The 22,949-nt window shown below is 44.3% G+C and overlaps 1 protein-coding gene across 4 annotated transcripts in view; it reads right to left on the reverse strand.

The window, feature by feature from the left end:
- Window positions 1-4,168: 4,168 nt before the first annotated feature.
- BEND7 (BEN domain containing 7) overlaps window positions 4,169-22,949 on the reverse strand; it is a 50,335-nt gene continuing 31,554 nt past the window's right edge. Inside the window, exons 7-9 of one of the 4 annotated variants that reach the window (XM_084206538.1) lie at window positions 18,921-19,040; window positions 10,811-10,858; window positions 4,169-6,065 (exon numbers count right to left, since the gene is read on the reverse strand). In XM_084206538.1, the coding sequence (XP_084062664.1) occupies window positions 6,004-6,065; window positions 10,811-10,858; window positions 18,921-19,040 (230 nt within the window). In that variant the 3' untranslated portion in view covers window positions 4,169-6,003. Of the gene's footprint in view, window positions 6,066-10,810; window positions 10,862-13,793; window positions 14,015-18,920; window positions 19,041-22,949 lie in introns of those variants that run through there. The other 3 variants (XM_084206537.1, XM_084206539.1, XM_084206540.1) reach the window with 3 other exon arrangements.

The raw sequence follows: 22,949 nt of genomic DNA on the forward strand, positions 1-22,949 counted from the left end.
TGATGTGCTGGAGGGAAGGGATGCCTTCCAGAGGGACTTGCACAGGCTTGAGGAGTGGGTCCGTGTGAACCTCATGAGGTTCAACAAGGCAAAGTGCAAGGTCTGGCATCTGGGTCAGGGCAATCCCTAGGGACACCATCCCACTGGGATGGGTGCTGGGGGCCTGCCTGAGGCAGGAATCTCCACTGCTCCAAGGCCTCCCCAAAGGGACTTTAAATGAGAGGTGGGGGATGATGCACCATGCTCAGTGAAAGGCAGCAGAGGAGCAATGTGGGAGCCCATTTGTAATGACTGTTAAATGTAAAATCTATGCTAATGCACTGGGGTTTGGCACTCTATGCTGTCCAAGAGATGAAGCTGGGAACATGATGCCCTGATGAGCAGAGGATCTAGGAAGTGGATGTCTCGGAGCAGCGCTCCATGTCTGTGGGATGCAGCACATGCACTGCCATTCCTTGGGGGCTGGCAGCAGCACCTGGGTGTGCAGGGTGGCCATGGGCTGCTCAGCAGCCTCTGTCTGTGTTTTAGCCCTGGGGGAAGGAGTGAAGGCAGCAGGACCCCCAGGCAGGATGGGAGTACATGGTATCAGATCACATGTGGTACTCTGGACCAGAGGGACAGAAAGGACAAATCCATGGCGAGTCATAGGCTGTCACTGTTGCTGTTCTGTTGTCCAGCCAGACCGTGGTGATTGGGCAAATTTTATGCAGGCAAAGGTTACTTCTAACCCTGGGACAAACCCCATTCCCTGCAGGGTGTCCAGCCCAGTCTTGGTTCTTCTTACAGCATCAGGGCAGTACGTGAAGGGTGGATGGAGATGCAGGAAGTGGATACCCCACAGACGCTGCCAGCATCAGGCCAGGGAGGTAGAGGTCTGTCAGTTTTGAGGACGGAGCCATCACCAGGAAAAAGTCAAGAAAACAAAAGGTGGATGATGTCACCATTCTCACCAGCCAAAAAAGTGAGGCAGGGCCTACCACAGCTGTGTCAGGAGGCAGGGATGTGGCAGTGGGGAGAGCTGGGCACTGAGGGCCTGTGCAGGAACTCGGGAAAAGGGAAATCAGGGGGGAGCAGAGGTCCAGCTAAGAGCAGAGCAGTTTACACACATCCCCTGTGCTCTGATGAATGGAGACATGAGATACAGTCGGTGAATCCTGAAATCTCTTGGGATTAAATGATTACATTAATCTTTGCTTTCTCTAAGCCATGGTAATGGCAGTAGCCACATGCTGGTTCCAGTCCAGATCCATCCCTGCTGACTTCCCAGTGACTCCTTGGGGAGCTGGCACAGGCTCACACTGTCCTGACACACAAATGTTCCCCTCATCCTTCTCTAGCTGACACCCCTTTCACCTGATGTCTCCAGGGCAGTGCTGGGTATGGGGCAAAAGTAGAGCAGGAATCCTGTGGTGTGGGAGCATTGCTGCCTGTGAGTTTTTTTCAGGTCTCCTGGATGATTTCCTTTGCTGGAGTGCACATGCAGTCTGTATGATTTGCTGAACCATCCTGGGGCAGGAAGGATCCTCCAGGCCACCTGAAGCTTAGTGGATGGCAGAACTATGTGGGTTGGCCTTTTCCGTCCACCCCAACCTGTCCAGGCATCACCTGAAAATGACATTTCTCCGGGGTGTGCTGGTGGTGCTGCCAGGGGACATCTCTGCCCATGGTGGTGGTTGCCACTCCAAGCTGGCTCTGTGGCCAGGCTCCAGCAGGAGCCACGGGCCACCATGGTACTCTCACCTGTCTCTTGCTGGGCAGGGGTGGATGAAGCTCTTCACTCCATGCTTGTTGGTAGCTCCAGGGGCAATGGTGGTTGGTGTTGTGAACACTTCAACGTGAAGTTACTGCCCTTGTTATAGCTGGGTGTAACAACATGTGCATGGAGGGGATAGAAAAAGCTGATGGAATTATTTAGGTTTTTTTAAAACCTAGAATTGATGTTTACACACCGGAGCTAAATTATTTATACTCATAATGTTATAGGTTTCACATCAGTGGCTTTTATTAGCAGTCGGCAGATGAGAAATCATACCTGACCTACTTGTACAAACCCCTCTCGTGCCTCCCTGTGATGACAGCGTGGCAGGAAGGAGTGAAGTTGCTTACCCCAGCCCAGCTGCAGGGATGCTCAAGCAGTGGGAGAGCCAGTGGAGGGAGAAGAGATATCTCAGCACCTCCTACAAGGCATTTTGCTGCTTTAGGTTTGGGGGAGAACATGCACAAGGGGGTTATTTTTGAAAAGTCTTGCAAAATGCTGGCAACATCTGCACATCTGTTTCTCTAGGAGGATGTGGCCCTATCGGGTTTTTTCTAGGACTGTGCCCCCCCCTTCCCCAGAGAAAGAGAAATGTGCTTCCCAGCGAGGCCTCAGCAGAGCGGGAGGCTTTTGGGGAGAAGGTTTCTCTAGAGGAGGGGTGGCTGCATCAGGACCACCCATCCCCAAACCACTCTGATGTGACAGACAGAGTGTGTTTCCCCCGAAACACTCAGCCAGCCGTTTCTAAACCAACATGTCACAGGCACTTGAGATGACTTTCTTCTTGTCTCGCAATTAATGCATTTTTTATAAAGCCCAGGCTTCAGTTTCCTTTCATGTTACCAGGAGGATATCCTTTTTCCTCTTCAGCTTCAGAAGGATTTTTTTCACTGTACCCAGGACAGAGGGATGGACTGGCTGACTGGGCCAGCAAGGAAGCAGGAGCGTGGCTGGAGCTCAGGTATGGGTGCTGCCAGAGTCACTTGCTCCATCCCAAAGCTGTTCCAGCAGGTGAACCTGCAGCCTGGCAGCAGCATGTGCTGGTGGCTCTGCAGCACAGAGATTAGTGCTGTGCAGATTGCAACACACAGCAACATTTCTTGCTCATAATTGTACCTTAAACTCAATTTCAGGTGCTCTACTTAAATGTTGCAAGGAACAGTATATTAACCTGGTCCCTGTTTTTTAAAACAAGCCAAACAAAGCCACGCTTTAACATCACGGCCTCTATCAGCAGGACCAGGACAGTGATTGTCCCCCCTGAACCTGGCACTGGTAAGGCCACACCCTGAATCCTGGGGACACTTTTGAGTTCCACACTACAACAAAGACATTGAGGTGTTGGAGCATGTCCAGAAAAGGGAGAACAGAGCTGAGGGGCTCAGCCCAGAGAGAAGGAAACCTTAGAGTGGTGTTTCAGTACTTAAAGGGGGCTTGTAAGAAAGATAGAGAGGGACTTTTTACTAGAGCTTGTAGGGACAGGACAAGGGGCAGCAGTTTTAAACTAAAAGAGGCTTAGATTTACATTAGCTATTAAGAAAAACAAATTTCCAATGAGACTGGTTTACAGTGAGGCTCTGTGACAGTGAAGCTGCGGATGCTCCATCCCTGGAGTGTTCAAGACCAGTCTGGATGGAGCTTTGGCCAACCTCATCTTGTGCAAGATGCTCCATCCCATGGCAGGGGTTGGAGCTGTCGAGGTCCCTTCCAACCTAAACCATTCTGTGATCTGAGATGCTCTTTCAGCACCCCCCAGAGGGGAGAGCCTGCACTGGCTCCTGTCTTGCCACAGGGATACAGGATCTGCACCAGGCTCCAGCCGATCTGGGCAGCCACTGAAATGTGAAGGAAGCTCTCCTGGGGACTTTTTACTATCAGAGTCTCCATAGTGCTCCTTGTATAAAGCCAAAAAGGTGTGGTGAGCTGCTGCTTCACTGCACTTCACTGGCTCCTTGGAATTGATGGAAGATTACCAGGAACATGTTTTTGCAGGAAGTATTTTCTAAGGCTAAACATTTGATGAGGGTGTGATAATGAATTACCAAGCATATATCTTTGCAGCTACTCCAACCTGTGAGTATTGGTTTGTCCTTCCTGTGTGTTGTTTCCATAGAAGCAGAGCTTAACCTTTTAAGTGCAGATTATAAAGGCACCTAATTCAATTAAAATTAGACTTCAAGCATATCAGTTTGTAATACTCAAGAATTATTACACGATTGGATATAGATGTTGTTGTGATTGGCAAGGCCAGTGTGGTTTCTGGCTGAGCCAGCTGGAAAAATAGCATCCTGGTGGGAACTTTCAGGGTTTTCCTATGTGTAATCCACTGGTGGCAAAGTAATTCCTCTAAAATATGGGAATCCAGCATAGAACACAGGAACACACGTGCAATTAAAGTTATTTATTGTAGGTTTTCTTTTCTGAACTGACAAAGAGGATTTCCCAGAGATCGGTAACACGACACAATGTTATACACCATTTCACAACTAGTCCCTTGTCGCTTTATTAAGAACATAGTAATTTAAAAATATCTAAATATTTACATATTAATAAAACATATATACAGAAGATTGAGACATTTTTACCTAAATATGGAATGATTTTTTTTTCTTCTCTCTAATAAACCCTATAAAAAGATTTCTGAAGAAAGTCTGAACAGTAGTCACAGTAAGTAAACACAAATGCAATCTTCCAAATTTACAAAATGCTGATTTCATTGCTGAAGGGTTACAACACAACGGACTGGTGCCCCCTGCCCAATGCAGGCAACTCCAAGCCATGAAGGAAGAAAAGACTCAAAATTTAAGGTTTGCAGTGCACATTCAATCTATTCCACAGTTTCAGAGAGAACATGGTCATTCCTAAAAGTCCATGGAAGGTGGGCAGGGAACAGCTGGGAGCCTGGTTTCTCAGGTGCCAAGAGAACAAACTGTTCACGTTGGCTTCAGTGTTATTTGTGGGTATTCTGTGACACCTGAGAAACAGGCATTAGGATTGTTTAAAAAAGAGGATGAACATTTTGAAAACCATCCCACTCTGTAATAGCACTTCTGTTGAGACACTCAAAGGCCAAATAGTTTCCAAAAAATAAAAAAAGTACCGAAGATACACACAGGGAAAGGAAACACAATGGCAAAGGCTCTAGCAAGCTCTCCCTCGAATTGCAGGACACGTGCTCAAACTGCCTGGTGATCAATAGGTGTGGCAGGTAAGACCTCCCAGATTTCTCTGTGACATTTTTAAAGTGAATTTAGTGCTGATGAAAGGTGCAGAAATGAAGGTTTGCAGGGAGGGCCGCACACGGTTTTACCTCAACCCTAACCTGACCCTTTCAGTGTCTGAGGGCAGTGCAATTTCTTGATCGATTCACTTGTCTTAACTGCTGAGATATCAGTACAGTGCCAGTTGAAAGGTGACTTGTTTTTTTTTAAATAGGTGAGTGTTGTTGCCAAGGACAGTGGCTGAAAAATCACAGTGAGCAGACCCTCTTCTTAGAAAACAGAAAATTAATACATTTTGAAATTGAGGTGATTGAACAAGCTGGGGGCAACAGTGAGGGGAAAATGACCACCTCCAGCAATCTGCACTATGAAGACGCTCAAGAGCCATCCCACTAGGTCCACATGGGGGAAATTGTTTGAGGAATAGCTTCTCCTTGCTGTAACTAGGAACCGGGGCACTGCTGGGAGAAATCCTCCTTTATTCCCTCCTAAACCCAGTAAGGACTTTTTAATCAGAGCTGTTTGCGACTGGTCATTGGGACTGCAGCAGCCAGGAAGGGAAAAGTGGGTCTGCAGAAGCAAAGAGCTTCACCAAGTCAGATGCTCATTAAGCCCCCAGGGTTCATGGTGGAGAGGCCACCCTGGTCCCTGGGGACAGGAAGAATCACAACTTCTTCGTGGTTTAAGATGAGACACTGCTGGCAAGCATACAAACATGGAAAAATACAATCATGGAGGAGAAACACAGGCAAGAGAGTGACCTCAGAGTGGGTACCCCGCTAATTCAGTAATGGGATGTGGAGGGAAATCATCTTAATTGAGATGAAGGACAATGAAGCGATCTGGTGGTTTCATTATTTGAGGTTACATGGAAAATGCATGGAAAAAACCACAGACTTGTAAGAAAAGCTGTATGGCTGCCCATGTCTTGTAGTACACTGAAGTTCTCGTGCTGAGCTTGCAGGAACATTACTCAAAGGAGAGGATGTTTCTATCTGCTAAGAACACTGATGCAGGATGTGAAATTCAAACTGAAAAATCTGGGTTTGCATCTATCAGATGGTCTGTTGTGGTGTCGAAAAGGTTACCTGGAGGGAGGAAGAGTTTGAAAGAATCAGTTAAAAAAATGTAAGAATTGAAGATATCAATAATTTGAAACAAAAAAAAAAATCATTTTAGAATTATGGAAATAATGTATTTGAGTTTTAATTTTAATTAGTGATGAGGCTGAACTGCTGGTGTGCACACAGGCAGTGCTGCTGAATTCCATTTAGAGTAGAGCTCAATTGGCTAAAGAAAAGCAAATTAAATAGATTTTTTGAATACAAAATTTGCCAGCCAAGTTTTTCACACAACATACAGTGCAGCCCACTTCAGATGTAAAGCACTCCATTAGTCTTCAGCACAAACTGCACTGCTACGTTCACCCCTTTGAAGTTTTGGTTCTGAAGAAGTGAAAAAAGCACCCCATGAATTTCAAACCTTGAGTACATACTTTGGGATCTTATTTGGTAAAAACCCCCACCAGTCCACAGCAGTCTAAATGCATATGGGAGAAAAAAATTATATATATACACACACACCTATAAAAGGTGCACTGTATGATTATATCCCATCTTTTAAAAAGCACTTTAAGAATGTGCTTTTTCTAAACAGAACAATGAAAAGATGGACAGAAGAATTACAACGAGGGTGCTAAGAACACAGGGCAAAGAGAAGACAGACATCAATCAGCCTGAGAGGCAAATACATCCCAATGAAAAGGGAAGACTCATACAATCACACATTGAAAGGATAAAGATTTATATTACAATAAAGGATTTATATTTAAGGTTTTGGAATAGGTTTTTCTTTTTTTTTCTTTTCCCAAGTTTCATTTTCTTGATATTGTATTTCAAGAGAAAAGGAGACAACCTATATAGAATTGGATTGTTGCTGTTTTCTTATCATCCGTTTCTTTACCAAGAGATTGCTCTCATCTTTTCACAAAGCTCTATCACCCCTAGACCTGAGGATTGGGATGTTAGTGTTTCAGCTTCCGTTAGGGATATCAAAATCCTTTCTCATCTTAAAATTAACCCCAGTGTGGAGAAACTACACAAACTCTCAGCATGGCTGTGGTCGAAAGCAGGGGTAAGGAGTGCTACCTTATGGTCCTAAACCTGCCTACATCTTTCCAATCCAATTTACAAGATGAGGATTCAAGACAAGGGTGTTGCAGCTGGCTTACATTTGTTCTCACATGCAGAATTTACAGGTTATGCCTTCCTTTTGTTTTTCTTTGAAACCACAAAATCCCAATGCTTTGTGTAAATTGTACAGTGAAATAAGATGAGCCTTTTCACAATACCATCTTACACAGAAAGAGTCTAAAAGGTGCCACATCCTCATCCTGATAAAGATCTATCTCACACCCTCCAGGTATCCTGTATCACCAAGAAACTAATCAGCCTTTCCACTGAGCCCACGATAATTACCCCCAGAGCTGTCTGATCTGTCTCAGCTCAGGTCTGGACACAGCCTGCAGCTTTGGTTAGGTGCAAAAGCTGGAGACCTGAGCTTTGATAACATTTGTTAGGGACAATTCTTCTAGTATTTTCTTGTGATTTATCTGTCAATGAACCAAAGTTCCCAGCAAGTTTAACTGCCACAGTTCTTCCAATTTACTTTAAACACCCTTCAATCAACAGCCTTTACAGCCAAGGCCCTCTTAGTATAGAGGTGATTTTAACATAGGAGCATCATTTCTGTTCAGGAGTGCTAAAATTTAATTGGGAAAAATGTCTTAGCTTTATGAGGATGTACCAGCTTCATTATTTTTACCAGGCTTTTGAGTTCCAAAAGAGGTTTCTGAAAACAAAGCACCCCCTGCCCTCCTCAAATCCCAGGACTTTGCTAGTTTGTGGGCACAGAGGGAGCTGGTTCAGACCTGGCTGTGGGCACTGGCACCAATTAACTGCACTTGGAGCCTGGTCCTGCTGGCACCAAAAGAGAGACACCTCCAAACACAACTGCAGCTGACCTGGCCTTGCCTCTGGAAGCAGCTCTCTTCCCATCAATGATAGAGAGAGTTGAGAGCAACCACACCTCTGACTGAGGTGTCCCAAATGAAGTGTCAGCCAGAGGCTATAATCCAAAATCATACAGACTGAAATATTCCAGCATTGCTAGTATACATGTACCCAGATTTCGTTCATAATGGCATTGGTGTCACAGGCAGGACTGACAAAGCTGGAAAGGCATCTAAGATTTCCCTTGTTTTTTGGCACCAACGCTTATCACTGATTCTAACAATTCTCCCTGGGTGCTTTTGCTTCACAGTTTGTTCAGTTATTGAAAATCAAGAAAATCAAGTTTCACTTATTGAAAATCAAAATCATGGATAGCTCCCATACCCCCACATCTTTTCTCCCCACCCAATCTCCTGCAAGATCCCCTCAACCAACCCAATTCACTCTGGTTTTATTACACTGAAGAACCAGGTTAACCACTGATCACAGAGTTACAGGTTTATTTAGGTTGGAAAAGACACTTAAGATCCTGCACTGCTAAGTCCACCAAAACCATATCTCCAAGTGCCACATCTACACATTTTTTAAATACCTCCCAGGACCATGACTCCACCACTTCCCTGGGCAGCCTGTTCTGGTGCTCAACAACACTTTTGGGGAAGAAATTTTTCCTAATACCTGAGGCCACGATTTATCTGATATTAGCTGTCATCTGCAACCAAGGCCCATCGCATGAGGCACTGCACAAACAGAATCAGAGAGACTTTTCCCCAAAGATTTTTCAAGCTAAACAGAGAAGACAGCTGAATAAATTGCACGCAGACTCTCTTTAAAGAACCTGTCAAGCACCCTTTTGTAAAACCAGCTGTACTGAAACAGGGAAAGACCCCTGTAAAAATCATATTCCACCTCTTTTGCTACATTCCTTGATACAAAGCAGCTATATTTTGGCTCTGTCTCATAATTACTGTCATTATACTGTCTGTGTATCACTTTAAATAATCTGCTTCCAACAACAGTATGAGATTATACAGATCTGTCCTATAAAGAGGCACTGGCACACATATAATAATGGGTGTGAGTCAAATTCTTGGCTCACAGCCTGTGAGCATCACCTCCCCCCCAATGCAAACTGCAGCGTGGTTTATTTAGGCATCCTTCCACAGGTAGCGTGGAGCAGTACACATCACACACAAGCATTTCAGCTCAAAAGCTGCATGCATGGATGCTCAAAGGTGTACAAGCAAGCAGACCGCAAGGGCGATCTGCAGTGGAGTGGAAAGGGAGTCGCCTTGTCTACCAGAACCATCTCAGCACGTTCATCTCCATCCCTGATGTACAACCTGAGCAGGGACTACAGAAACTGCTCCAAGAAACCTACAGCAAACTGTCCATTCTGCTCCTTAACGTGATTACCGGAGCAACGAAGAGATAACGCTACCCCGCGTTAACAACCTTTATTAGGGTCCTCTCGCAGCGGAATTGCTTCCCTCCCTGATGAAAGAAACCAACAGGATGTTGCTTGGAAGGGACCTTTCAATGCAGAGCTTCCTGCATCTTTCATCCCAGCCGTAGCCAGACATATTATTCAGCGGCTGGCCAGGAAAGCAGGACGGCGGCTCCCAGGCAGCGCGTGCTCCCAGCCCCCCCTGGGTCCATGCCAGAGTCAGACTATAGCTGCTTGTCCTCCCAACTGCTCCGCTGCTCCTATTCCTTAGTAACTGCACGTGCTCCGACAGCGCTCCACGGCTGGCAGCTGCTGCTCCAGCACACAGCAGCAGGGTGTGAAAGCTCCTTCTCCAGCCCTTGTGCAAGAGAGATTAGGGAGTCCTGGCACAGGAGACAGATGCTGTGATGGTCACCAGTAGTCTCCTGTCCTCCCCACAGCTGTCAGGTACCGTGTGGTGTGCTCAGAAACCCAGTACCAGCCCTGTCCTGCTCTTCCAGCAGTGGCATTGCTGATCTCCGACCAGCCTTTGTTGTTAAATGAAATAACACAAAACCGCAGTAATCAATGACGTTATTTGTCTGCCCAAGATCCTCTCTGCTTTGGGAATAAGAAGCAGCATCTCAGTGACATTACAGACTTTGAAATGCAGGGAAATGACCACCTCCCCAGACTCTGGCCCTACTGGATTTTCAGAGGATGGCAGCTCAGCTCCTACCATCATGGCACCTACTGATGGACCAACTCTTAATGTGAGGGTGTTTCAAATTTAAGTCTCAGTCTGGTGAGACTGGTGATTTCAGCACCAAATTCAACAGTGTGGAAAAATGCTATTTCCCAGTCTACACAGCTGCACAGCCAAGCTGCTGCATAGCAATTGTCAGGCTTTTAAGGCAGGGTGGCTGCACTTCAAGAATAAGTAAACTAACACTTAACTAGCATGTAAAAATGTCTGCAATCCTTCTGCGAGTCCAAGATATTATGGCTAATACTGCCAACAACTCAACAGATGTGACACTACAAGTGATTGTGTTTGTGCCTACCAATAACTCTGTTAAGAGATAAAAAATACTCCCAGAAATATCAGGGATGAGCACAAGTCTCTATCTGGCATAAGAAGTGTAACTTACAGGTCTTATTAGCTTAGCTGCTCCCATGGACCTTGAGGTTTTATGAATATGAAATTGAGGGGAAAATTGTAAGACTCTGATGCATTTGTTTTTTTAACACAGACCATTCAAAACTTTAGATAGTAGAGTCCTGTGTGCAATTACCCAGCTGTACATGGCAAGTCAGGATTATTGAAAAGTGCTTCTGTGCCATAAATAAACAAAAACACATACGGAAGACTGATAAAAATTTTAATGCATTTTACCTGTTTGTAGTAGAGAAATGTCCGGCTTCTCATCACAGTCAGTTGCCTCTGCTGATTACAAATATAAACAAGAAATCTCATTACTTTTACTGAATACGGGAATGCGATTAAAAAGCTGCAGACTGTGAAGTGATTTTGCATTTTCTATCTACTTTCCTCAGCTGCAAATTTGCAAGTGCTCGGTTAAAAACTCACTGTTTGGAGGAAAAGGTCATATAATAAAAATGCAAACTTGGAAGAGGATGTTGGGTATTAAGAAGCACTTGTACCAGCAGTGGGATGGAGTAACACTTGTTCTTTTTAAGGTTTCAGGATATCTGTATGATAAGAGGAGTTGTTATCACTTGATAAAGTTTCAAGAAAAGTCCCCAGCGGTCCTTAGATGAAGAGCCTTGCAGGCTGGAACTCCACCCACCGACAGTCATCCCATGCCTGCAGGGAAAGGAACACTCCCATTTCTGCACCCAAACTTCCCATGACCACAGGCAAGCTCATTTTGCAGGGGACGGATTTACTAGGGCAAAGTGTTTTCAAAAATGCAGGTGGGTGACCAGTGTAATTAAAAAAGCACGTGACCACACTGGCAATTAATGTGTATATACACACATGCTTTCAACCCACAGCTTATGCAAGCGCATTTGAGTTAATTTGGCCCATGGTGAAGGGAGGCTAAAAGCCTAATTTGTTCATTTTGTGTTTGCCAGAGGCCAAGGGAATGCACAGACATAGCTTGCCTCACTCAGCAGATGTGCAGGGACTTGTTAGGCTCTAGTACCTGGGATGTGCATGTGAACCCTGAGTAAATCAAAGGTGTGTAACAGGAAATCCGTGCCTAACCTAAACAAGCCCTATTCAAAATCCTATTACCTTTGTCTTTTGGCACTGCAGCATGATATTTAAGGCCTTTGAAGCACAATGAGATCTTTGAGGGCACTTCAGCAAATGAGGTGTGGTCATACAGGACAAGCCCATTATCACTGAATCACAGACCGTTTGGGTTGGAAGGGATCTTAAAGGTCACCCAGTCCAACCCTCCTGAAACTAGCAGCGAGAGAGCTTCAACTAGATCAGGTTGCTCAGAGTCCTGACTTTGAATAATTCCAGGGATGGGGCATCCAGCATCTCTCTGAGCAGCCTGTGCCAATGTTTCAGCACCCTCACTGTAGAAAATTCTTCCTTACATCTAATCTAAATCAACCATGTTGTAGTTTAAAATGATCACCCCTTGTCCTATGAACTACCTTGTACAAGGTCAGTGTGGTGGATATATGCCTGCTCACATCCATTCACTGCACAATATCCACAGGGATCAAAACCAAAGCTGCAGATAAACTAAGCAGCTCAGTTCACCTCCCACTTGAGCCTAAGCTACTGTCCTGATCATCTTTATCATGGCTCTATACGAGGATGTTCAGTTGTTGCCTCCATGATGATAGTGTCTAATCCAGCTCCTAATCTACATCAGTTTTCTAATGTAATCCATCAACCCTTGTCTCTCCATCCCTGGTCCAAGACACTGCTGTCTCTCCCACATGCCTGGATGTCAGGTCAGTTTTTAGCTATATGCTCTCTGTTCTGCAAAATTAACTGAACCAAAGAAAACATAAACAAACTAAAACTCTACTATCAGGCAGCATTCCTCCCACAAAAGGTTTAAATGCAGAGCCCTGGTAAGTTCATGGCACAGATGTGCAAGTGACTTGGTGCCTGGAATTGAGACCTTTCTCTGCTTTCTGTGAGAAGGTGGCACCCTGGGCAGGAGCAAATTCAGTGCCTGGTACAGCTCACTGTGAAAACCTTGAATTTTGGAAGAGATAGGTGGCTCACTAAGTGGGAAGGGATCACCTAAGCTGGTTTGAATCTGGACCAGACTCTCAGTGATGGAAGGACTGGATGTGCAAGGGAGGAGACAGCATGGTGCAATGAGAAGCCAACACTCAGCCAATGGGATATACACGGCTTTAAAGATCCTGTCAGTCTGAGGCCAACTTCTAGCAATGCTGTGAAGAACTACCTGCACCAGGTGATTCTGGGGCACAGCAACTCAGCATACAAGCTGCATCTGGCCCCTTGGGTAGAAGGGAGCCAAGCTAGGAAAATGGGGGAAGCCAGATCTGAGTGCTGGCAATGGACTGGAGAGCCTTCCCTCTATGAATATCAGGGGTGGTGCCAATGGGCTGCCCACTGTAGTGACAGCTTTTTTAGAAATTTCTGCAGCAATTTGTGAAGTAGTTCTAGAAATGTGGCCACCTTTCTGCCTAACTGCTCTTCCTACACCAGAGGAAAGCAATAATACAGAAAGAAACAAATGGAAACAAGGAACTTCAGAAGGTAAGGACTAGAATCTCCAACTCTATAGAAGCAAAGGTTACCTGGCCATTTTAATCTGGCAGAAGACTGATAAATGAGGTTCAGCTCTCCACCAATTGTTCCAGTCTCATTCCTCATGACAGCACAAATGTTTATACAGTCACCAAGATCAGATCCAGTTAAAAACTGACAACATGGCCACAGGAATGCCTGTGCCAGCGCCAGCAAGGGAGTGGGAGCAGAGCAGATGCCCAGAGAGCTACTCACTCTGCTCAGCAGCTGCCAGGATTTGTTTTATGAAACTGGATGTGTAACTGCAGCTCCAGGTGAAGTACAGCACAGGGGAATGGCAAACATCTCGACCTCCTAACATGGATATAAACCACCAGTCTCTTACATGCCATTCCAAGAAGAAAGGAAGGTTTGCCTTCAACAACCACACCCACAGACTGCCAGCCAAACCTCACTGTCTTGGGCCAGCTTTCAAGACAAGGCAAGCAGGAAGAGAGCCTCCTGTGGGAACTCAGAGCCTCTTCTCTGTCCTTTGCTTAGATACAGTGCTGCAGATCTTGCAAAATAACGCTGGTAGTAATTTCCTTAGATTCCCCCCAAATTGTAAAGCTTCTGAGGTACATGTCTGTCTGTTAAGTGTACACTTGCTGCTTTCCTGGAAAGAAGTACACACGTGCTCAGGGCTGGGAAGTTAAATACAGCAGTTACTATTTTAATATTGCTGGTTTTTATCTAAAATACTGGCCACAAACACACTGTACCACATGTTGGACTTCATCCTACATCCTTCCTGGCCCTGTGTGTATTGCTAAGCAAAAATCAACCCAATCTCTTGCAGCATGTAGATATTGTGTCAAAAGCAGAAACCAGGGAATCAGAAGGCTGAAGAAAAAAGGAAAGAAGAAGAAAACCCTCACATAAAACAATGGAAGCAGCAGTTTGAACAAGGACATGGGAGAAAAGCACATTCCCAGGGAAAAAATAATAAATAAAAAATTATTTTTCCTTCTTCCCCTCTATTTTACACTGCAACAAAGTAATGTTAATTTTAAACAACAATTCAAGGATGAAGCATCATGGCACACGATTTATTTAAATAATTTGCAGCATGTTTTCCAAAATTGCTGTATTTTCCTTTAAGGAGTCAGGCAATCCAAAGGTTCCAGGTTATGCACAAAGTAATCACTTGGCATGAACAGCCCATGTACTGTGGCAGTGTTAGAACAGAATCACAGCACATCCTGAGTTGGAAGGGACCCACAAGGATCATCCAACCCCTGGCCCTGCAGAGGACAGCCCCAGGAATCCCACACTGTGGTAATTTACATGTTATTGTTATTACATATTACCCCCACAGCATCAGCTTTCCCATGGACAGCCGCTGTGGAATAATGGCTCACGGGCTCTTCAAAACATAAAAAGGGAGGAAGAACTTACTGTGGGAGATGTGTGAACCCTGACCTGCAGCTTATTAATGGATGGAGAGTTTAGTAATCAAAAGGCTCGAATGCAGTGCCTGCACAGAGGTGACAGGAACAGCCAGTCAGCTCCCTCTGATTTTACCCATTTAAGATCTCTGTGATAATGGCTGACTGTGTCCCTCTGTGCTGCCACTGGCAAGGCTACCAGACACCTGCTCGTGCTCTCTTTTGCAGGGTGAAGGGACCACACTGGGGCAAGCCCAGCACCGTAAATTATGAGGCAATTTGCATTGTAATTCATGCTGCTTTAAGAGAGGAAACCCATGCACACACACTTCCCTTGACTTCTTTCCTTCCAGGGCAACTTTGCATCCCATCCCATCCACCAAAACGGTTCAGCTCCTCTTCTGGGAGAAGACAAACCTGGCATCATGAAGCTGTGCTCCACGATGCTCTGCTGTTGGCATGACATGGGACCAGTAGTCAAGGCTGAAGAATATTATCATACTCTTTAATTTTAATTATAACATCTGTTTGTAACATTAACCTCACAGTCTCTTCTCCCCTTTGTGACAGCTAACTTGTGAAATTTTGAAAAGACTGAACAGGGCCAATAAAAATTTAATGTCAGCGGCAGCTTTATTCTCAGATCTAACAAATAAAAAAACCCTACCCAAGTCTCAGATCTCAGGCAATAATCTAAAAGAACTAAGAAAAAGCTGAAGCAAAATAAATAAATTAAAAAAATAGAATATTCCCAGCTATGAAAAATATTGTCATTGATTCAGAACGTAAATGAATTTTTATTTGGCTTAGGATAACAACCTTTCAAAATCTACACGGGGGAACTATTTTCTAGAAAGCAGAATTTTTAAATGGTTTTTTTGATTAGCTTTTGAAATAAGGAGCTTTTTCAGTCCCTAACTCTAGGAGATGAGCCAAATATGGTAAATAAGGTTGAAGCTGGGCAGCATCTATGATCTAGTGATCATAATTTCATTCAATTTGGAAACACTCATGGGAGTACACCCTATAGAAGGGGCTACAAAAAGCAGATCCACCCCAGTCGTTTGATAGAATTCTCTGAAATTATTACTGTAATTGAAAGATAGAGCAGGATTTACGTTTTCAGACTGAAATAATGTTTCACAGGATAAAGTGGAGAGGGCTGCTCATGAATGCAGAGTCTTACTGTCTGGTTTGAAATGAAAAACTCATCAGAGGACATACTAAATGGCTTGAGGGAAGGCAAGCAGGATGAAAAGCCTATCCCTCCTCCTTAAATACTTCTGCTATTAAAATTTAGCCCAACTCAGTGCTGACTAAAAAGTTGTCTTGTGACCTCTGAAATAAATGGATCATCTTAAGCTTTTTCCATATAAAGCCTGTGCATTATGACAAACCAGGAACTGATGTAGATAAATAATGAGATCAAGCACCAGGGAGACACATTGGGTCAGAAAGTCCTGGGTGAAGTTAGATAATTGGTGGCTCAGATTTGTTCTTTGGGCACCTTAGCCTATCCCCACAAGATCAGCTGGCATGTTCCAGTGAGCAAGTGGAGACAAAACTCAAAGAGAATGACCTGGGAGTATGAACATAGGACACTTGCTCAGCTTCTGCTCCACTGGCCACAGGCAGACTGGGAGAGCTCAAGAGCTCAGCCAGAGGAGTGATGAATCCCACATCTCAGTGGCTGCAAGTCCCATAGTTTTGAAATACCCAAGAGCCAAGGTTTACAACATGAAGTCCTGGAAGAGCTTGTCCCTCCATGTTTGCCCTCCCCTCCTGGTTTGGTTTCTGTAAATTACACAAAATTTTGGTATGGATTCACAATAAATAGAGAAATTGTGCATAATTCCAACATCACTAGTTCTGTATCAGGATAAAGCTGCTGAGGACTGAGAGACTATCCTACCAAACACCACAACATCCTTCCCTTGGTCCTACAGGCCTCCCTAGGTATCAGCTAACAGCCAATGCTGGACACAAAATACGGGAATAGATGGATCTGTTGCCTGGTCAGCTCTAGATTCCTCCTATCAGAAGCTCACAATTGTAGTATAAAAGTACCAACAAATCTTATTTCAACAACACGAGGATGTTACTGCAACCAGCTGTCTGCTCCTGCCTCTCTGCTCCCATCTACTGTTTTGCTGTCCCAAAGGCCTGGGAAACTTCTTTGCTCCAGTGCAAGGTCAGGTTGGGCTAGCTACAGCCACCAGAGGAGATGGCAGTGGCTGGAAAGGTGCAAGTGGCCACAGTGGTGTGTTAAGTCACTCCTGACACACTGGAAAAAGCATGTCTGCCTGTAGCCACATTAGAGAGAAACTGGGGCACTTCAGGTGCCAGTAAACTGCACAAAAAAAGAGCTTTTCTACCAATCTAGGTATTGTGCAGGGGTTTTTTTTTCAACAAATAAACGTGAGGGGCTGGTAGGTACACTGCTACTCACTATACAGGTGAACAAGTTACCACATACAGGTGAACAGTTACCTTCCCTCTGCAGCACAGACAGGGGAGCCTATCTGATTCTGGCACACTACTCAGCTTCACTTATTTTCCTTCATAGTCTTGCTAGCTTACATACAATATCCTCTGCTTAGATTCTTTCATCCTGAGCAAGGACCAGAGATAGAGGTGGCCCCATTTGCAAAGCAAAAGCTGAATGTCATTGTCATTTTAATTAATATCCTGCAGATGCAAGAAGAAAAGCAAATAAAAAAGGATGAAAGAAAATAAAAATCAAAACAAAATTAGGTCAATCCTCTTTCCTGAGGGATCTTCTGCAGACAACCCAAGGACCCTCAGATCCCCACATCCTGCAGTGCACCCTTCACCTTACTGTAGCCTGACATCCCACTTCCACCCTCCTGTCCTGGGGAGGCCGAAAGGCAGCTTTGGAAGGGGCAGAAAGCAATCCTGCTGTACAACACCAGTAATCTGACACTGCCTTTAACAAGATTATCTCCTATCCCTCTGTCCTCCCTCCCCCAACATACAAGAAACCCTTTTTAAAGCCAGTGCTGGTTTGTTTCTCTACCCTGGGAAGCTTATACTACTGAATAATCTGCACTTTTGTCCTCCCCCTGCATTATTTCTGTCTCTGGGTGTTTCTCATTTTCCTCTGTCTTATGCTTTTCCCTCCTGGCATTAATAACGTTGTGGAGAATGATTTCAGATGCCAGACTAAGTGTGTGTTTCAGAGATGCAGCTTTGGACAGAAAAGGTTGGCCCTGTGAGACAGGGAGACTGGGAGGACATTTCCTGTGGTCTCACTCACCACCAGGGACCAGAGGGTGAGCATCCCCCGTGGAGCCATCAGGATTCCCATCCCACGGATGCTAACAGGCACTTAATTGTGCTGATGGGCAGAAGGGAAGAGGGGAAAAGGCAGGCAGCTAAATACAGCAAAGGACTGTGTTTAAGGAGGTGGCACAAGTGAAGTGCCTCAGACAACAGTGTCAGATATGCCCAGGGAGAGACAGGCAAGAAATACAACCCTGAGAGAGCCTTGAGAAACCTGCAGGCTGAGAAAGGAGAAGTGAAGCCTCGTGTGGAGAAAGCCCCTTGTAGGACTGGAGGGATGAAGATGGGAAGAAGACTAGTTATAAGGTAATTACATGTCTCTTAATCAGTAACACTGCTTTCCCAAGGACCCCACTGGGGATTTCCAGGCTGCACACTCATGGTTGGAGCTGAGGGCTCAGGAGCCATGTGCTGTCAGGGTGAAAGCTCAGCAATGAGCTCGTTGCAGGCTGGTCCCAAGCATCCAGGTTATCCCAGCCCAAGCTGAGCAGCTTTGCTGCAAAACCCTGCCTAGATTACCTGTCACTGCTGGCAAGCTGCCTCCCACGTATTGCAGAGCCTTGCTGGCACAACCAGGGTGGGTGGCTGGCTTTTCTTTTGGTTTGTTTTGTTTTGTTTTTTTTTTTCTGATTCTTTCACAAGGAATGTGAGAAGACTCATCTATTCTTCCAGACACATACAGTTTAGAGGGAAAGGTCAGCTGGGTTATGTCTTAACAGTACAGTCAGTGGCTTGTCAGACTAAATAACACAGAATTAAAAAACTTCTACTTGCAACCCTGGATGGATCAGCTAATTTCTGGGAAGAAGAGTTTGGATATGCTAAAGGAAAGGAGACAACATTTGAGAAACACTCAAACTTAACTTGTCTGTAGAGACAGCTCCTAAATCTGCTACCATTCCAAACCCACAAAACCTGCTAAAGTGTTAAGAGTTCTAATTTTAATAGAATGAACAAGTACAACTCTACAGACAACAGGAAAAATACTTCTGTGGAAACAAAGGCTCTGAGCATTTAATCTTACACTCACATGTTGTAACTCATATTTTTATACATACCTGAGCCTCTTTTTAATCGTCTTCTTGCAAGTTTAATTTGATCCTGAAGAATCTGGACCCAGTCCCTAGGACCAGGAAGTTTATCCACATGGTTAGCAGTGCAGTATTTTTCTGTAAAGACTGAAATAAAAAGATACCACATTTTTGAAATGTGCCACCAAAAATGGAGAAAAGGAGATGGGAGAGGATGTTAATCAAAATATATGAAATTATTCAATTATCAAATAGAATTTTAATGGCCAAATGCAGGACTGTGAGAATAAAGCCCAACTCAGTGTTTCACAAGTTCACCATTCAGAAGTGATTTGGCTGCATAAATATGAGAGGAATGACATCATTACTGTGTATAAAAGCCTGTCCCAGAGAAATGTTCTACACCTGATGTCTTCATGAATTTCACACAAAATGATCACAGAAAAATAACAGTGTACTTAGAACTGAGTCTCAGATGTGGCAGGCACTTGTTATTGCTGCCTTCCATATGGTGCAGATAGAGAGCTGAAGATATGGTCATTTGGTGGCCTCTTGGTCAGGTTCCTAAGGTTGCAGGCAAAGTCATGAAAGAGTAAGGTCCTACCACTGGGGAAATCACAGTTTTTATGCTGCCAAACCAGATGGAATAGAATTTTTATTAAGCTACTAAAAAAAAAAAGCACTACTACTGAGGAAAAAAATATCCTACAGGTCCAATTTTGTGTTTTGTAAAAAAGCTACAGAGAGAGTCAACATTATCTTTAAATCCATATTTACAACAAACCTAACAGTGTTATCCCAAAAATACAGAATTCTAAATGGAGTGAAACTGATGCAATTGATTTTCATCATGCAACTGAGAGGTATGCAAAAAATAAAAAAGTGCAGAAATAGAAAAAGTATTCTTGCTGTTAAGTATTGCTATTGTAAACTTGGTCAGAGGTCTCAGAGCCCAGTGTACAATTATGACTGGCAAACAAAGAGAGAAAGCTGGTCCCAGCTCAAGGGATTTGTAATCCTTGAGAACAAGTATCACACAAATGGGATTGGGAAACATGCAACAAAAAAATGACAATTTCAGTATTTTTATATACACACTTTGAAGCAGCACTACCTGCTAAGTGTAAGAGAACCAAAACTCCTTCCATGCTAACAGCTTCACAAAACCATGGCAAGGCAGGCATCAGCAAGACTCTCCTGTGCACTCTGATCTAGGAGGACATCAGACCTGCTCTGAGGGCTGCCCCCAGAAGTCAATACATCTCCACACATTCACAGTGTTTGATTTGCAACAAACATCATCTTTGTGATAGTAGAAATAATCTTTCCCTTCTGAATCCATATGGTATCTGACACAATGGGCACCTGATCAATGACTTGCAACTCCTACTTACTTAAAACAGGCAACTGCTCAATGTGTGCTTAGAGAAATAACAATGTGGACAAAAAGGAATGGGGATGCAGCAGCAAGGAGGCAGGAGAATTGGGACCTGCCTTTCTAGTCCACCCAAGCTGTATGGTATTAACAGACCCTCTGCCACAGAAACATAGACTGGTTTGAATTTAAAGGGGACTTTAAAGACCATCTAGTCCAACCTCACTGCAATAAGCAGGGACATCTTGCGCTTTATCAGATTGCTCAATGTCCTGTCCAAGCTGATCTTAAACACTTTCAGGGATGGAGCACCCACAGCTTCTCTGGGCAAACTGTTCCGATAGTCCCATCACCATCATCACCATCATCAAAAAAAAAAAAAAAAAAAAGGCTTCCTAATGTCCAACTGAATGTACCCTCTTTCAGTTTAAAGCCACTGCCCCTTTGTCCTGTCACTACAGGCTCTGGTAAAATATCCATCCTCATCGTTCTTACAAGCCCCTTTTATATATTAAAAGACCACAATAAGGTCTACTAGAGCTTTCTCTTCTTCAGGCTGAACCACCTCAGATCTCTCAGCAATTCCTCTGGAATTGCTCCAACAGGTCCATGTCTTTCCTGTGCTGGGGACCCCAGAGCTGGCTGCAGCACTGCAGGTGGGGTCTCACCACAGTGGAGCAGAGGCACAGAATCATGCCCACAGTTCTTGGGGATTTTTTGTCTATCAGTAACCCCAAGTCCTTCTCTGCAGGGTTGCTCTCAATCCCTTCATCCACCAGTCTACACTGATACTGGGGATTGCCCTGACACAGATGCAGGACCTTGCACTTGGTCTTGTTAAACATCAGGAGGTTCACATGCCATTCCTCCAGCCTGCCAAGGTCTGGGATGGCATCCCTTTTCTCCTGTCAACCAACCACACCACTCAGGCTGGTGTCACCTGCAAACTTGCTGAGGGTGCCCTAGAAACCAGTGCCTGTGTCATTGATGAAAATACTAAATCGTACTGGTCCAACTATGGATCCTGAGGGACACATCACACTTATATCTAAGCTCATTGATTTCTGCAGGGAAGGATTTCACTGGCTGAATTTCTAGTCAACAACTCAAAGGAAAAATAAGTGCTTCTGACTAGTTTTAGTTTTTCATCTTTTTTTTTTTTCCCAGTTCTGAGTGAAAGGACTCACAAGAGAAGCTGATTGCCCAGGAGAAATACTGCAACTGATACAACAAGTGCCACTGAATACCCAAAGTCAAAAGAGAGAATTGCTCCCTGGCTAATCATTCTGTTGCAGAAGCATTAAATTACTTTTAAGGACAGCAGTGAAAACATTTTCAAACAGGAAGAGTGATTTTCAAGCAAACAGTCCCTCCTTTAAATTCTCTGCCCATTTTTGTCATTAATGTAGCCTTTTGTATCTCTGTCATGGAAAAGGACTAAAAGTGCCACTAAAGGATATCTGGGCACGTGGTAGAAGAATGTCCTAATGATAATAATGCAAACAACGTGATATTGTTCTTGTAGAGATTTCATACTGGCTCAGTTATTTCTTGGAATAAATGAAACCACAGTGTCTGATAGCCCAGCTCCTTGGAGGGAAGAAGGGTGCTACTGGAGCCAGAATGAGTGAAGACCCACAGGACGTCAGACCTTGGCATCTTATTCCATCACAGCTTTTAGGGACAGGCTTCCCTATCAGGGATCAGGCTCCAGCATTTGGGCAACACTGTGAGTGCAAATAGAGATCACTGTTATGGCAGTGGTACCTAGTAGTGCCATCACAGATTAAATTTTTCTATTGGAACTACAAGTCCCTGCTTTCTTCTCTTAAACTCAAGGGAAGAGGTTAAGCCAAGCCTCACAAGTTGCTCCAATAGTACAATCTTAGCTACTGAGAAACATTGCTCTCTGCAGCGTGTACCAGCTGCTATTTTAGCAGTCCTGTTGCATTTACTGTAAAACATTTATTTTATCAAGTGCTGTTCAAATTAGAGTGGGTTTTTTTAAAGTAATTTTGAACTCCTCTTTCTTTCATTTAACTTATTCATTAAAGCTTTTAAAAAACAATGAGATACAGATAGAGAGAGTTCAGACAGATTTTTGCAGATTACTGAGCTCAAGAAAAGAAGGTACAAAACAGTGATTGTGATTTAAACCTAAATAAAAGCATAACTGTAAGAAAGTCTGCCAGCTGCTTTGTAAGACATATTAGGACTATGACATAGGCACAGCATACACTTTGCTACGGAAAAGCACACTTGAGAGGGTCCTCTGAAGGCTTCCATGCCCAGCCTGCTGCTCAAAGCATGGCCTACTAGATCATAATGCTCTGGCCTGTGACCAGTCACATTTTGAGTATTTCCAGGTGTGGAGGTCCTGCAGCCCCTCTGAACCCCTACTGCACTGCTCAATCACTGTCAACTCTTATGTTGAAAATGCTACTCCTTATCAAATTGCAATTTTCCACGTGTTCAGGGCCTCTTGTGCCTCTGAGAAGAGACTTACTCCACTTCTCCACATCATCCCATTAGGTAGTTGTGAACAGCAGTAAGGTTTCTCCTGAATCATCCTCTCTCCAGTTCTCTCAACCTGCCCTCACTTGACACTGAAGCAGGGAAGTGAAGTTGTAAGTCTTGGTGGTCCCTCCACTGGACTCAAGCCAGTTTGTCAGTGCCTTTCT

Source organism: Fringilla coelebs (genome assembly GCF_963513975.1).
Source record: "Fringilla coelebs genome assembly, chromosome: 5".
NCBI lineage: Eukaryota > Metazoa > Chordata > Aves > Passeriformes > Fringillidae > Fringilla > Fringilla coelebs.